General features: G+C 44.6%; 1 protein-coding gene across 1 annotated transcript in view; it reads left to right on the plus strand.

Annotated features, from left to right (window-relative positions):
* Positions 1–15,366, plus strand: part of BRF1 (BRF1 general transcription factor IIIB subunit) — a 181,828-nt gene that overhangs the window by 88,195 nt on the left and 78,267 nt on the right. Inside the window, exons 6-7 of the mRNA XM_080346259.1 lie at positions 3,543–3,692; positions 5,354–5,447. Of these exons, the coding sequence (XP_080202385.1) occupies positions 3,543–3,692; positions 5,354–5,447 (244 nt within the window). The remainder of the gene's footprint in view (positions 1–3,542; positions 3,693–5,353; positions 5,448–15,366) is intronic.

Genomic DNA, 15,366 nt, shown 5'->3' on the forward strand with positions numbered 1-15,366 from the left:
AGGGATGATGCTGTATCGGATCGGTGCCAGCGCTCACCTTGGCTCGAAGAAGGGGGTCCCAGCCTCCACAGCACTGCCACGACTGCAGTGGGGAATCCAAGCGGGGCTGGCAGGCAGTTCCTTCCCCCGAGGAACGACGAGACAAAAATAAAACAGAAAAAAGACAGCCAAAATCCAGCAATGAAACCCCACAAATCCAGCCGAGGCGGTGGGTCAGGACCGAGAGTCAATCCACAAATCCTCCGAGTGCAGCAGCCCAGCGAGGGTGAAGCGCAGCCAGCCGCCCGATCCCCGCCGCCAGCGACCGGGCTCCGCTCCGTCTTTCCCCTCCCGGCGGGGGCACATCCGCGGCGGCCGGGCCGAGGCGGCGGCTCTCTGCAGTCCCGCTCTCGGGCGGCCCCGTCGCCGCTGCTGCTCCCACCAACTTTCCTGCTCTCCCCGCGGCGGCCGCCGCCACACGGTGCTGCTCCTCCGCGCTGCTCCCGCCCGCGTCGGGGGCGTTGCTGGCCGTGGGGCGCCCGGCTCCTCGGCGGCGGGCGGGCGGCGCTGCCCTGGGCACTGGGCTGGCGGCGGCGAGACGCGGCTCTGCCGGGCCTGCCTCCGCCGCCCGCTCTAATAGGCAGCGGCCGCGCCGCGCGTCACCGCGGCCCTGGCCAATGGGGAGCGCCGGGGCGCGGCGGGGGAACCGCCCCCCGCCCCGCCGGGTGTCAGTCTTCCGCGCGCGCGCGCCGCTGCGCCCCCTCCCGCGCCCGCCCGGGGGCGCTCGGCGCTGGGCACCGTGTCCGTGCGCGCTCCCGAGCGCTGCCCAGGCCGGCCACGGGAGGAGCCCCCGGGGCAGCTTTAACCGCAGCGGGGGGACACGCGGGGGAACGGGCCGGGGGCTCCCGTGGTGGAGCGGGGCTGGCGGCCCCGGGCGCGCACCGCCCTTCCCGGCCGGCCCGGGCGGGGGCGCCGCCGCGCCGCGCAGCTCGGCGGGGGGAGCGGGGCCGCCGCGCTGCCCCGCCGAGACCGGCGGCTGCGGAGCTCGGGGCACGGCCGGGGCGGAATTATTGAATTCAGGGCAAGCTGCGGGGCTTGTTCCTGCCCATTTTTTTCCGCAGTCCCGCAGCCGCCGCGCCCCGGTGTGGGGGTGCTCCCGGCCGGGGTCCCCGGCCAGCGCCCGGGGTGTTTCGGCGGGCAGCGGCCCCTCTCGGCCGCGCTCCCGTGGGCCGGGCTGGCGGCGGGGCCGATTACCCGTGCTGCTGCTGGGAAAGTCACTTTTTTCAGCAGTTTCCGAGGAATTTTTGTATATTTCTGTGAATAACGATGTACCATGTAGGTACTTCCAGAAGTCCCAAGTCCTGAATAGGATAAGGAAAGAAGGGAAAGTCTTAAAACCAAATTCTCCTTTATTAAAAAATAAATTATTTCCCATGCCATCGCCCTCACGACCCCTCTACCCCTGTTAAGGAAAACGAACAAGTTTTGCCTCACTTGAACTTGCTCACTTGTGTGCAAGGTTTGCAGTTCCAGGGGTCTCCTCGAAGACAAAGGGGACTTGGTGGGGAGCAGGACACCCTCCGTGCATCACTGGTTGTTTAGTACACTGGAAAGGTTTGAAGGTGCTGGGGTTTTACAACTTTATTTATTATTTATTTTTAATGTTTGCATCCATGCGGGACATGTTTATTTTAACCTTGACCCTGCATTTAATTTAAATACCGGTAGTATTACTTCGTAGCCATTTAAGGCCACTTTCACTTCAAACTGATCTGTGTGTTCATTTTCTGACTGTTTGGTAGCTTCAGGATTTAAATTAACGATGTGTAGCGCTTTGTCAAACGACCTGTGGGCATGAATGCCGGCAGAAATGTCTGAACCGCTACAGTGCAAATGTGTAAGTGCTCCCGAAACTCAGCTGGGCAGGGAAAGCTGTGAACTGCCTCGCTCTGCTCCGCTCCAGCAGCCCCAGGAGCTTAAGTTGGACCCTGTCGGGATAAGAAGAGATAGGGGAGCAAACCGGGTATTGCTTTTAATTTCTGGTGCATTTCTTTAGTGCGAAGTCGAAAGTTTAAATGTCTGATGAACCAGCGCATCACTTCTGAAAGGGTATTTTTTGTTGTTGTATTTTGGAATCGGTCGTTTCTGTTGAGTACGGTTTTACAGAATCATGCTTTTCCAAAAACTGCAGTTGTATTTATACGTTGTTTTTTTTTTTTACAAGCAAGTGTTTGAAGGTGCATTTTCCTAAACATTCTAGATAAGACAAATGATTTGTCACAGGCACCTTAACGTGTGTCTGCCAGGTGAGTATCTGCTATTGCCAGACATAGATAATTGGAGACTACTACCCCTAAGAAACATGTGGATTGGTTAATCCTTCCTAAACCTTTGGTCTTTAGGGTCAGGTTTAGGAGGTGACAGCACTCTGGTGTTTCTTAGGTCTGGAGGGAGATGTGTTTGGAAGTTCTTGCTTGATAAATGCTTTCATTTAAATGCTTCTGCAGGGTTGACAGCCGTAATCACATACGGCGTGATCTTGATAATTATGGATAGCAACAGGGCATCATTGTTAGAACTTGGTGCTAAATGAAACTGCTTTGATTAATTTTCAATCCCTAAGATTGTTCCAGTGTTTTGAGTTGAATTTTCATCTTTATCAGTTTAAGTGCCTACATAGGGGATCAGCTAAGGAAATTGAGTTGAGACTAATAGTTAACAATTTACTGTACATCATGGATTTTCGGTCAAGTGATAAAAGGCTGGCAGGAAATGAGAAATTGATACCTCAGAAAAGAGTAAACATGTGTTAAGCGTAGCTTTTACAAGATTATTTGATAAATTATAAATTGGTTTAGGCAAAGCACAATCCGTGCTGACATATTTCGGTTAGTTTGAAGCTGATAGCACCAACACTTGAAATAAGTTTATACATCTGGAGGCAGATCCGTGGCCGATGTAAATTGTCACAGCGCTGTTGACGTTAATTGGGTTCCGGCGGTTTATGCTGGTGGAGAGTGTGTCTCAGTATCTGTAACAAACAATGTTTTGTGCTGTCGGAACATGAGTCTGAGAGGGAGCTGGATTTAGCTTTGAAGGTGTAAGCAGACTTTTGTTAGGGACATGGGATTTTAAGCAAATGAATTTTTTTTCAAAGCTTAGTTTGTGGTTAAGTGTGAAATGAGACATGCAAGTTACCTTATTTGTTACTTTGCAGGAGATGTTAAACATTTTGGGTCTAAGTCATGCCCTCATTCTGCAAAATGCTTTTGCAAATGCTTCGCTTTGCGCATAATGTCACCGATACCAGCAACAGTGCTCACGTGTCTGAGGCAGCATGTGCAGCCTTGGACCCTGAAAAGCATGTCAGAAAAACTTTGTGCAGTGCTTTAAAGGTCTCTCATTTATAAAGCGAGAAAGGATTTTGTTTTAGCTTAACTAAAAAGGTGCTTCTAAACCTTAGCGATCAGAAGATGTGGCTGGTTGTTCGCTGAGATGCGAAGCGCCGCATTTCCGGAATTAAAGGTGAGGATGAGAACTAATTGTTTCACTTTCTCTTGCAGATCCGTGTTTGTATATTCCTCGCTTTGCACACATGCTGGAGTTCGGGGATAAGAACCACGAGGTGTCCATGACGGCTCTCAGGCTGCTGCAGAGGATGAAGCGGGACTGGATGCACACCGGCCGCCGGCCCTCGGGGCTCTGCGGAGCAGGTTCGTCGGGCAGTGGGGGTGTCGCTTGCCCCGCAGTGGGTTGGACGGGAGAGTCTGGGAGTCAGGGACAGATGAAGACTTTCCCATTTCCTTGGTGATTCTCTGGGGTTTGCGCTGTCGGGCACCTACAGATTATTTAGGTCTTCATCAAAATAGTTTCTGAACCTCCAACTTCATTTTCGTCCTTGCTCCTACATTGCTCGCTCATACCATTTGTATCTTACATTTTGGATTTTTTAACCTACTTCCTGGCACTCCTCTCGCCCCTACTCTGCTCAAGCTCTGGATACTAAAAGGTTTTTTTGTCAGCTAAAATGACACCGTTAGTGCAAGCACTTTGATTTGTGTCTTTACACAGAGTGTTATGCAAGAAATGCCCTCTTTGACCTGCTCTGTGAAATTATTTTTCTCTTCTTCTTCATCTTTTTCTCATGATCCATTGCTGTCACAATGCTCACAAAAGATCTCCTGGTTTGGGAGGGCTAGGTTAAAAGGTAGTCGGTACCAGCTAGTGAGGTCAGAGTAACAAAGACTGTAGATAGTCACAGAGTTCACATATGCACTTTATTTTACGTGAAAGGTCTTATATTTGCATACTGGAATGAGAAATAGTGCTCAGACCTTAGAGAACCCAGGACCATACAATCTTCTTGAAGTTTCTAGCCTCTTTTTGTTATTACTTGCTTATTGCACATTGCTAAAAAATTGAATATATACTCTATGGGAGAACAGCCTGGTCTTTGATTCACTACATTGGCTATATCCACATGAGCAAGTAATTCAATTCAGCAGACACGGATCAATAGAATGAAGCAGGTGATGCTGAGTCCCCATCCGCACAATATGCAGTTCATGTGGTTTGCTGTGGACTGGATTTAGTCTGGTTCCCTGGCCCACATGTCTAGACATGGCACACATTGTCTGAGGGACCGGTTGTTAGTTCAGCCCCTGGTGTTCCCACAGAATCATGGAATAGTTTGGGTTGCAAGGGACCTTCAAAAGCCATCTAGTCCAACCCCCTGCAATGAGCAGGGACATCTTCAACCAGATCGAGTTGCTCAGACCCATTTACACGCTTAAAATTGGTTTTGAGTGCTGAGCTGCTGCATGGTAAGTGGGGGTGATGCTTCAAAATGGAATTAATGCACTGAATCAACACACTAATGTAAACACAGCCAGTGCTTGTTATCTGGCTATGTGGAGGGTCTTGCACGAGAGCCCTTGGGCACTTGGGACATTGATAGTGGTGACAGCAAAGAGGATAACAGCTGAAGTGGGTTCAGTTCTGGCTTCTGGAAGAGTTCACTAGAGATCTTTTTATTCAGGACTAGTAAATTCTGCTAAAAAACAGTTGAGAACTTTGAAAATATGTGACCAATGAGATGTTCTTGTGCTGTTTTCAGGCAGCTGACCTTGGTTTCCCCAATGCTAAAGCATGGAACCTTTCAGGGTGCAGTTTGCAATCAGCTTAATTTTATTGGGTAGGAAGCAAAGATTGTAAAGTGAAGTCAATCACTTGGATTCAGGGACACAGCTGAACATAAGCACTTACAGTTCCTTAGCTGAAGGCTGGGCAAAGAGAGGGTGTAGTTATCTGTTTTCTGCTTTTCTTCAGTAATTTTTCCTCTTTCTGACATTGACTTTCCCTGCTTATTCTCTAGCTCTGCTAGTGGCAGCAAGAATGCATGATTTCCGACGTACTGTTAAAGAGGTCATCAGGGTGGTCAAGGTTTGTGAGTCTACATTAAGGAAAAGGTCAGTGTGGTTTTATTGCTTTTATCTTTCGTTTGTAGTACTGAAAAGTGTAGTCTAAAATGAATGTATATCAGAGAAAACCAGGTTCTTTTTATTGTCAGAAGTGCCAAGAATAAAATAAGTACAACATGTTTTAGCTGGTCATTTTTAAGTACTAACACCTGCCTCTTATGTAAGGCCTCAAATGCTCAGCAAAGATGGTAAAGAGCATTGTGCCCATTTAACAGGTGAAGAATTGAAGGCAAAAAACATTGGGTCAGAATTGTTAACGGTTGTCATGTCCTCAGAAGAAATAATTGACTGACTCTCAGAGCTGAGGATGTATTGGAGGATTTTTTTCATTGATCCAGAATACAGTGCCTAAAAGTCTCGTCCTTTAGCTGATATTGAACAGAACTTTTCAAAATATTTTGCTGAAGTGTTCATTTTTGATACAGTGGCACTGCTAATAAATAGAAGACAGCACAGTGAGTCTAATGGTAAGTACACTGAAAGGGGCCGAAGTGGAATTATCAGCAGAATGTGAGGCTGAAAATAGGAAATTCCCAAGTAACTTTGCATTTGTTTGGGTTTTTTTTAAGCATCTAGTCGTGTTTTCCATATTTTGATGAATTAAGCAGTCACCCAGTTTCCCTCATTCTAGTTTTGAAAAGTTGTAGCATTTTCTTTCCTGTGGGTTCAGTAAATAATGACCAGCGCTTTCTGTTGCCCCAGTTGGAAATTGTACCACCAATATATTCTGAAGTTAGTTCTGCTAAGGTTTCTCTTTAGAAAGCTCCCTTGGTGTCTCTCTTTTCTTTCTACCTCAATCAGACCAGCTTAAGCACACCCAGCTGGGTCTAATACTCGTTAATCATATTCACTTCTTAATTATGAAAAATGTTTTTGCCCCAGATCTTAATTTGTGGAACAGGAATAATACTATTTCCCTACAATGCATGGGTGATATAGGGGTAAATTTAAAGTGTTTGAAGTGCTTTAAGGTACTACAACAATAAGGATGGAGCAGTACAAATGCCACTTTTTTTCACCTGGTCGATAGGTCGTGTTTTATAATGTGCATTTTGTATGATTAATGATTTATGCATCCACAATCTACTTCAAGATGCCTTGGTTAAATAGTTAAAGAGGTCGCTCTTACTAAGAAAATAAGCATAATAAATTAGAGTTGGAAGGAAAATTAATTTGAGCAATTGTTTCAAGCGGAGAAATCTTACTTCAAAATTCATGCTTTGAAATGTTTACTCAAGTCACACACATCAACTAAAATGACAGCGTTATTTACTCTGACAGGGTAAATGTGACAGCTGAATTATTTTCAGGCAGCTATAATTACAACTGTATTTATCACGAATCTATAAATTTGATTGATGTTTTTCAAATAAGAGCATGTTATATAGCATTTAATGAAGGCAAATTAAAAAAATACCTTCGAATATCTCTTTCTGCACTCCATTTTTTTTCCCTCTTCTCTCAAGAATTCCTCTCAAAAAGCCATCGGGTAGAAGTTGTCTAAATTAATAAGCACTTTTTCCACATTCTTAAAAATTTCTTTGCTTCTCAGTTTGATGTACAGTTTTATTTCCTTTTAATTATTGCTATAGTTACCGAGGTTTGTAAAGAGCTACTGGTGCTTTGTGCGTTGTGAAGGTGTTGAGCGTTGCTGGGTGAGCACTTGGCAACGGGCATTGGATGCTGCAACTACTGTGGATGTGTTTGCTCTTGAAGGCAAACCAAACCAAACCAAACCAAACCAGGGTTCAGATAATGCTGAAACGTCCAACCTGCAGGTTCTGCTGGGTGGTTTGATTTAGCTCCCAATTGGCTTACATGGCTCTTGGGGAGCCGTGTAGCTGGATTTGCTTTTGGTGCTGAAGGATTTCTGCGGCAGGAATCTGTAAGGCTGTGTTGGCCTTTGGCTTGGCTGAGGATATGGGAGTGATGCTTTTTAAGAAAGCCTGCTTGGCTGCTTCTTTTGGGAAGAATCTCAACAAGAGCCACGGAGAGGATGGAGTGGAGCATCTCCCGTATGAGGAAAGGCTGAGGGAGCTGAGGCTCTTCAGCTTGGAGGAGACTGAGGGGTGACCTCATTAATGTTTATAAATACGTAAAGGGTCAGTGTCAGGAGGATGGAGCCAGGCTCTTCTCGGTGACAACCAATGATAGGACAAGGGGTAATGGGTTCAAACTGGAACACAGGAGGTTCCACTTAAACATGAGAAGAAACTTCTTCAGAATGAAGGTGACAGACACTGGACCAGGCTGCCCAGGGAGGTTGTGGAGTCTCCTTCTCTGCAGACATCCAAGACCTGCTTGGACACCTTCCTGTGTAACCTCATCTGGGTGTTCCTGCTCCAGTGGGGTGATTGGACTGGATGAGCTTTTGAGGTCTCTTCCAATCGCTGACGTTCTGTGATTCCCCGAGAACGGGGCTATTTCTAATCCCAGGCAATGCAGCTGATGCGACTGTGTTAAAAGGGGATTAGCTCACCCTGTTGTCCATCCAGCCCTGCATGCCCGTAGTTGATCGCCTCTTTCACTGCCATGTACCAGAGGAGCAGCTCTTGGGAGGAGGTTCATAAAAATGTGTCATGCCTTCAGGTCATTAAAGTCATAGAATCATTTTGTTTGGAAGAGACCCTCAAGATCATCAAGTCCAACCATTAACCTAATTCTGGCACTAAACCATGTTCACAAGAGCCTCATCTGTGCATGAATGACGTGATCATAAAGGGACAATTTTAGAAAGTAAAACCAACAAACCATGGACCCTGTCACCCATCTTTGAATCAAGAGTTCATAATTTCACCATCTGGCTAAAAACTAGTGTGTGTTTATTTTTTATGTGCATGTTTTTTTGGTAGGATCTTGGTAAGAAAACTTGGTAGTTACTTCACAGGGCCTTCTAGCTTTATGTTCTGAAGCACACAATTAAAATGTAAAGCTTGTTGCTGTTGTCGAAAGCGAACATATTAAATATTAATACATGCACTGATAAGTCTATCTTATTTCCAGTCTAATTGAAATGATATTAACTTATATATCACTTTATATATTCAAAGTACCGTACAAATATTAACTAATTAGTCAAATTGTTATTTTCTGTGTAATCATCTGTGGAGACAGCAGAAATTAACTTTTAATAACCGCAACCCTTTTGTTTAGTTTAATCCGCACGTTTGTGCCTGTGTTGAATGCACCTGTCTTCACTGCTGCCTTTTTAACCTTTACATACTCTGCCCCTTCATCTATTTATTCACCTATTACATAACTTCTCTGCATATTAAATTCTGTCTTATCTGCAGTGAGAATAATTTTTGTGATATTTGTCCATTATCTAACACTGCGTGGCCCATTTGAAGATCTTAGGCACTTCTTCAATAGAAATTTTTTAAAAAATCAGCTTATCTTTGTTAACACTTGGATTTTACTTCTTTGGCTTGCTCTCTTTATCTTTAAATTGAGCTGCTTTTTACATAAAAAGTATTTCTTCTCAGTTCCATTAAATACTATCTGTTAAAAAACCTATTTGTGATGAACTTAGAAGTAAAGCTTCATTTTAGAAGGAATTGGAATGAAAGGGTAGAATGGGTTTAAAGGGCTCGGTTTTGAGGCGAATGTTTTTTCTTACAACCAAATAGCATTTTTGGGGAAGGAAGATGGGACTTCTTACAAAGGAATGGCATTAGCCAGGCTGGCTGGAGATACCGCAGGTCCTTTGCTCACATCTTGGCGACTCAGCTACAGCTCTTTCAATCACTGCATTGGTAATTTTCTGGAAAAAATTAAATATTCATGCATAGAGATAAATGTATCGCCTGCAGCTTTTCTTATTTTCGTTGCTGCAATATGTAGCTCACATAAACTTCATGCCCAAGCTCCCAACGCGGTCTCAAGCCGCGCAGGCGCTGTGACGAGCAGGTCTGTGTGCGTGTCCGGAGTTGGGACGGGAGGAGAAGGTAACGGGGACCTGTGTAGCTGCGACGTGGCTGCAAGGTGCCATTTTCCAAAACACCAAAGCTGTATCGAGGGCAGGACTGAAGGGAAAGGCACCAAGAAGTCTGTGTTCAGCTGTGATCCAAGCTGTGCTAAACCCTATGTCTGATGGGTTGGGTGAGAGCTGTTTCCTGAAGGTGTTTGAGCACAGAGAGGGGTAGAGGATGCTCGGAACATCGGAGGTGCCAAAGTGCTCTTGGTTGAAGTGCGGTGTGGAAACAAACTCTCGGAAAACTGGGCAAGTGCCTTCATGTGAAGGAGCTTGTGGTGGTGTCTGGTCTCGGGTCAGCAGCCCTGCAGCTCCTTCGCTGGCTGCGGTTGTGACAAGCTGGGAAAGTAAATTAAGTCATTTCAAGTGACTTATAGGTGATTGCTGGAAATCTTTCCGATATGGTGAGTAAAACACAGCTTGATCCCTGCAGGTTGGTTTTGCATACCTTTGTAAGTTGGATTGTCTGTTTTAATGAAAAAAGGTTTTATTTTTGTGGAATCCAGTTTTACAGGCAGCATTCCTCTTTATAAATCTGGCTTCTGTACAGCTAGTAAACTAATACATTAATTAGATTCCTAATATATTTTAGTACTTCATGCTTATTTAAAAAATGTAATTTCAAAATTATTTGGTGTGCGTTACTTTTGATACTATAATTAACTTATTAGCACTAACTCAGATTTTGTAAACAGTTTTCTCCATGTCTGACTTTCCTCATCTGAGTGGCTGGTAAGAAATGAAGCAGCACGCTATTTTTCTTTTCCAGGAGATCATAGAGGGTTTTTGACAGACCATGGCGGAGGAACCACGCTAATGAAACAAAATATGAAGGAATGCTAAAGCGTTTTGTTCTGTTAGCATGGTGGGAACACTTGTATCGGGGAAAAAAACTAAACAAAACATAAACAAGAACAAAAAATTGCAGGTTGTTTATGCTGACAGGCGCTGGGATGCCCAGGGAGACCTGTCGGTGGGATTATTGGTGGGCCAGCCGTGTGTGCACAGGTTGACCTGAGTTAACTGCATGTGTGAGTGTTTGTAGAATCAGGGCTTTAAAATTTACACTAACAAATTAGTGATAATTTTAAATCTCTGTTTTAGTGTGAGGAACTAAAAGCAGCTAATTCGAAAGGGTGCTTTTATTTAGCACAATAAATCTTTCGAGGTACCTGTTCTTTAATACTTAGAAAAACGACAGAGCAAATGAGCACCATAAATTATCAGACACCAATTAATTAGCAGTTAATGACTCTGTGTGTGTATGCTCTTACTCATTTGCAAAAAGAGGTGAAATGTATTAATGTAGTAACGTAGCAGAAGTTGTTTAAGTGAAAATGTTTCTCTTTACAGTTGCATTGGGCTGGAAACATAGACAGACTAATATAGCACAGCTCAGGTGATAAGTTGTAAGTTGAAAAACCACAGTGACTGGATCGCCTCTAATTTTGTCCCTAACTTCATTAATGAGATACTCATTCCTATATGCTTTAAAAACACCTTATTTTATATTGCTGCAAGTACATGTAAAATTATATATATGTAAAATGATTACATATAAGGAGATTACACTTCTGTTTATTTGCATACTGATGAATACTGGGAAACTTTTTATGTAATGTATTAAGTATCACTGTATTAACTATCACTTTTAGGGTATGTGTTTACATGCTTCCATAAATAGTTCATGCATAAACATTGTATGGCTTGGAAATAAATGGCGGAGAGAAGGATGATGCAACAGAATGTTGACTTTGTAGTATAAAAACTAGCGATGGTTTTCCACATCAGTGTGAATTTTGAACTCTTTCCTGTGAGTGAGTGCACAGGTTTAGCGTGGTAGGCAGCACTGATGAATGTTATATTAAAACAGTGGGGGCATGCTGCAATATTTTGGTCCTTCACTAAGATACAAAAATAAATCACTTTTCCGGAGTTTGCAAATGTTGGAGTTGTCAAATCAGTTGATCTATTAATAGAATATTTGTAATTGGTATGACAGTTAGGATTATGTATATAGCATGTAGGTTATTACTTAGGGGTTTAATTATATTGTTAGTTTGGGAAAAAACAGGGGAATTTAATTACCACCACTAGCTTACCTTGCAATAAAGTTTGTTTGGTTGGTTGGTTTGGGTTTGTTTGTTTGTTTGTTTGTTTTGTATTTCTGCTAACAATATGCCAATATTCTGCTTAGTACTTTTAAAAATCCATTAATAAAGTATTTCAAGTACTTTAAAAAGGCTCATTGCTACTTGAAGGCTGACCACTCGGGCTATATTTCATGTTCACTCTTTTAAAAAACCAATTGTGTCTGAAGTTATAGTGAGTTTGCCCTTCTGTACAGAGGCCCAGCACAAGAGACCTCTGCTCGGTGCTGCCTATTTCTAGAGGCAGGTGCTGGCTGTGCACACGTAGGACGATGCCGGCACTTTTCCTAAGTCATCTCTGCTAAGAAATCCCTCTTGGACTTTGAACTTGGACTCCTGAAGCATTTATGAGTTGCACTCCAGAAAACCGTGTTCTTTTACGTGCTTTGTCACACCCCGTTGCTGCAGAATTTCAATTAAACATTAAAACCGAGCAGCTAGCTGCACACAGGAGCTTTTATTTCTTGCCTTAGCTGTCGACTGGTTTCATAAGTCTTCACTGGATGGGATCCCCGAAACAAAACAAAGTGAAAAAAACACGTTGCTCCTAACTTCAAAATGACTGACCCATTTTCCCCTATTGGGAGCTAAATTAAGTGTGAACAGAATTGGTTTGCTGTTTTGTGCACCAAAGTGCTTCATCAGAAGACGAGGTGTGGTTTTGTCTATAAACAGATGACTCAAAAGCCGTGGAAATTTTTCTTTGGAAAAAAGGGCTGGGGTTAGGGGCAGATGACACCAAGCTCTGGAAAAACTTTCCTCCCAAGGGAATTTGCTTGAAGGAGTTTGCTGTGAGAAACTGGAAGAGGAGGGTTTATACTGGAAGTTGAATCTTAGCTTGAGCTGTAGTGGTTGCCTCTGCTTTGACTATAAATAGAAAATACTTATCTGCCCAATTGCAATTTTTAGAGCCCTTTTGAATTCATGCCAAGGAAATAATGTCTTAATTTGTATATCTGTTTATTTTCCTCCTTCTGTGCATAACTTGAAATGGCAACTCGTATTAGTTGGGTGTTTTTTTTTAAATAAACGAAAGTGCAACATGAAAGTGGATATCATATTTATGTGGAAGGTAAAAAATAGCCTGTAGCTATTTTTTTCATGAGGGCACTCCCTTGCCCCTGAAATTATTGTGCTTATAATTAGGGTTGCATCAGTTTTTCTTAGCTGCCAAACTCATGTTACCTTGTTTCACGCGGTGCAGACTGCTGCATGCATCAGTGTATTGCCTTGGTGGCATGTGTCCAAACACTGGATAAAATTAAAGAAATGTTTAAAAATATGTAGACAGGATATCAGCCAATGTAAAATGTTGAGGCAGGCAAGTGGTTGGCAAATGCAGGTATTTATTTATATCAAGTTAAAGGAGAAAGTGTTGAGCGAGCAGCTCGCTCTCCCACAGAGGTGATGCTCAAGCTGTGTTCCCCACCTTCAGGGATGGTTCTTCATTTCAGGAGGAAGGCTGGAGCCTCGTGCTTAAGGCCGGCAAGAAGTGATGAAATAATGTGCTGGTCTAAATTTGGGGTTGCCGTGGGGCTGTGCTGACACCGCCAGGTGCTGAGCCCTTGCCCTGTATGGCTTTGATCAGGGCTGAGGAAGAGGAGGGCATGGGTGCTGGTTGGATGGCAAACTGTGCTCTAGGATTGAGCTCCTTGGTAGCACCACCACAGGGCAGCTCAGCCCTGTCCTAGCCAGATGTACTGAAGGGCTTAGGAGAGGCCCATGCTGGTGTGTCATAGAATCATTTTGGTTGGAAGAGACCCTCAGGATCATCAAGTCCAACCATAAGGTAACTCCAGCATGGAGGGCTGAAGCCGGTTCTGGTGCTAAAGCTGGTGCCGCAGCTGCCGGCATGTCTGCTCCTTCATGGGGGACGATGTGAGTACGTGACGTGAGTCACACAACACTGTGGGCAAGGAGAGGGACAGATGGAACCTCAGGTGTCCACAGAGAGATGTGCATGGGGTTAAGTGTTGAAACCCAAGCATGGTCATCCTATCCCCAGTCTTGCTTCATGAGTGACTGGTTTTGCTGCTGGTATTTTCTGCGTTGCTCTGCACGCCTGGAGGTGTTGCTACTTTGGCTCAGGGTCTGCCTGCTCATCTCAAACTCGGAGCAAGTGTGGGGTAAACAAACCAGGAGCCTTTGCCAAAGTGCATGTTGGTTTTTTGCAGTGGGAAGAGAATCACATTTTAATGAGGCAAGGCTGTTTGGGAGGGAAAGTCTTGCTGAAGTGGGGCTACCTGTGACTGCATGATTCATATGTGGAGAGGTGGATGATGATAATTTAATGATGGTGGCTGGGAAGAGCCTTGCTCCTAAAGTGATGCATGGATCTGACATTAAATGAATCCTGAATTAAAATAACAATAACAATGCCTGGCCAGGTTTTTCCTCTAGCCTGGTGATGAGGCTCCCTCCTGGAAGGTGGGTAGTGCATACTGGAAGCCTGTTTTCACTGAGCAAGATTTCTAGTCTGTTAATTAAAAGCTGGGTGCTGCTGCTGCCAACAGCATCCTCCTCGCCTTTCCAATTTGATCTGAAAGGGAGGAGGAGGGAGCTGGTCCCTGGTACTCCGAGCTATGGTTTTCGGTTGTCAGTCACTCTCAAATACACAGCTAATTTGGGGCTTCATGGAGATGCCTGCACTCCAAAAGCAAGACTAGGTTTCAGAGGCTTTCTTCTCGCTGACAGCACTAATTGTGGCGGGTAGAGCTGTGCCTGGGCTCAGCGTGCTCCTTGCTCTTGGTTTTACATGGAGGTGCCCTGTTCTCCCTGCACTTTTCATGGCATGAGATGCTGCTTGCGGCCTGTGGACTCTGCTCTGGGACCAGAGTATCTATAGGCAAAGTGTCCTCAGGTTACATCCCTTTGTATGGGCTGTCTTGTCTTCCTCCTCAGTTTATAAAAAGAAAAAATACAGGTACTGATGAGGATATTGAGGGGGAGTGTGGCCCTGTGCTTTTGGCTTTGACCCTGGAGTTGGTTGGAAACAGAGTTGGTTGCAGCATGGAGGGTGTTGGTCTCTTGTCCCAAGCAGCAAGTGACAGGATGAGAGGAAATGGCCTCAAGTTGTGCCGGGGAAGGTTTAGATTGGATATTAGGAAGCATTTATTCATGGAAAGGCTTAGCAAGCACAGCAACAGGCTGCCCAGGGCAGTGGTGGAGTCACCATCCCTGGAGGGGTTTAAAAGGTGTTTAGAAGAGGTTCTTAGGGACATGGTTCAGTGCTAGAGTTAGGTTATGGTCAGACATAATGATCTTGAGGGTCTCTTCCAACCAAAATGATTCTATGAAACTGAATTTCTGTCCTAGAGAAAACTCCCTCTTTGGAAGGAGTTCTATTGCAGTCGGAGGCAAAAGAGAAAACCACGACTGCATTTTGAGGGGGAAAAATGCTGAAGGGTCCTGTGCTGGGAGTACCGAATCACTGTTTTTAGTTTCCTAGCTTTGCAGATGGAAGCTGTCGTCAGCTGTGCTTCCTCTGGAAGATGGGAATATTCCAGTGAAGCAGCTGCAGACCCATCATTGCCGTTTTCCCATGGAAAATGTTGATATTATTAAAAGGGCACTTTCTGTCAGAAGAGCATTCTGCCAGACATTTCCTGACCTGGCTTTGTACTTAACCTTTTGTCTCACTTTCTCCATCTGTGAAATGGATGTGCTCATTCTCAACCACCTGTATAAAATGCTGAAATTCGTGGATGAAGTTATGACAACGTGGTCTCATTTTAGATTCAGTTGCTTTGAAAGATTCAGCTGCTTTCATGGCAATTCCCCATGG

The sequence above is a fragment of the Nesoenas mayeri genome (genome assembly GCF_963082525.1).
Source record: "Nesoenas mayeri genome assembly, chromosome: 5".
NCBI classification, from domain to species: domain Eukaryota; kingdom Metazoa; phylum Chordata; class Aves; order Columbiformes; family Columbidae; genus Nesoenas; species Nesoenas mayeri.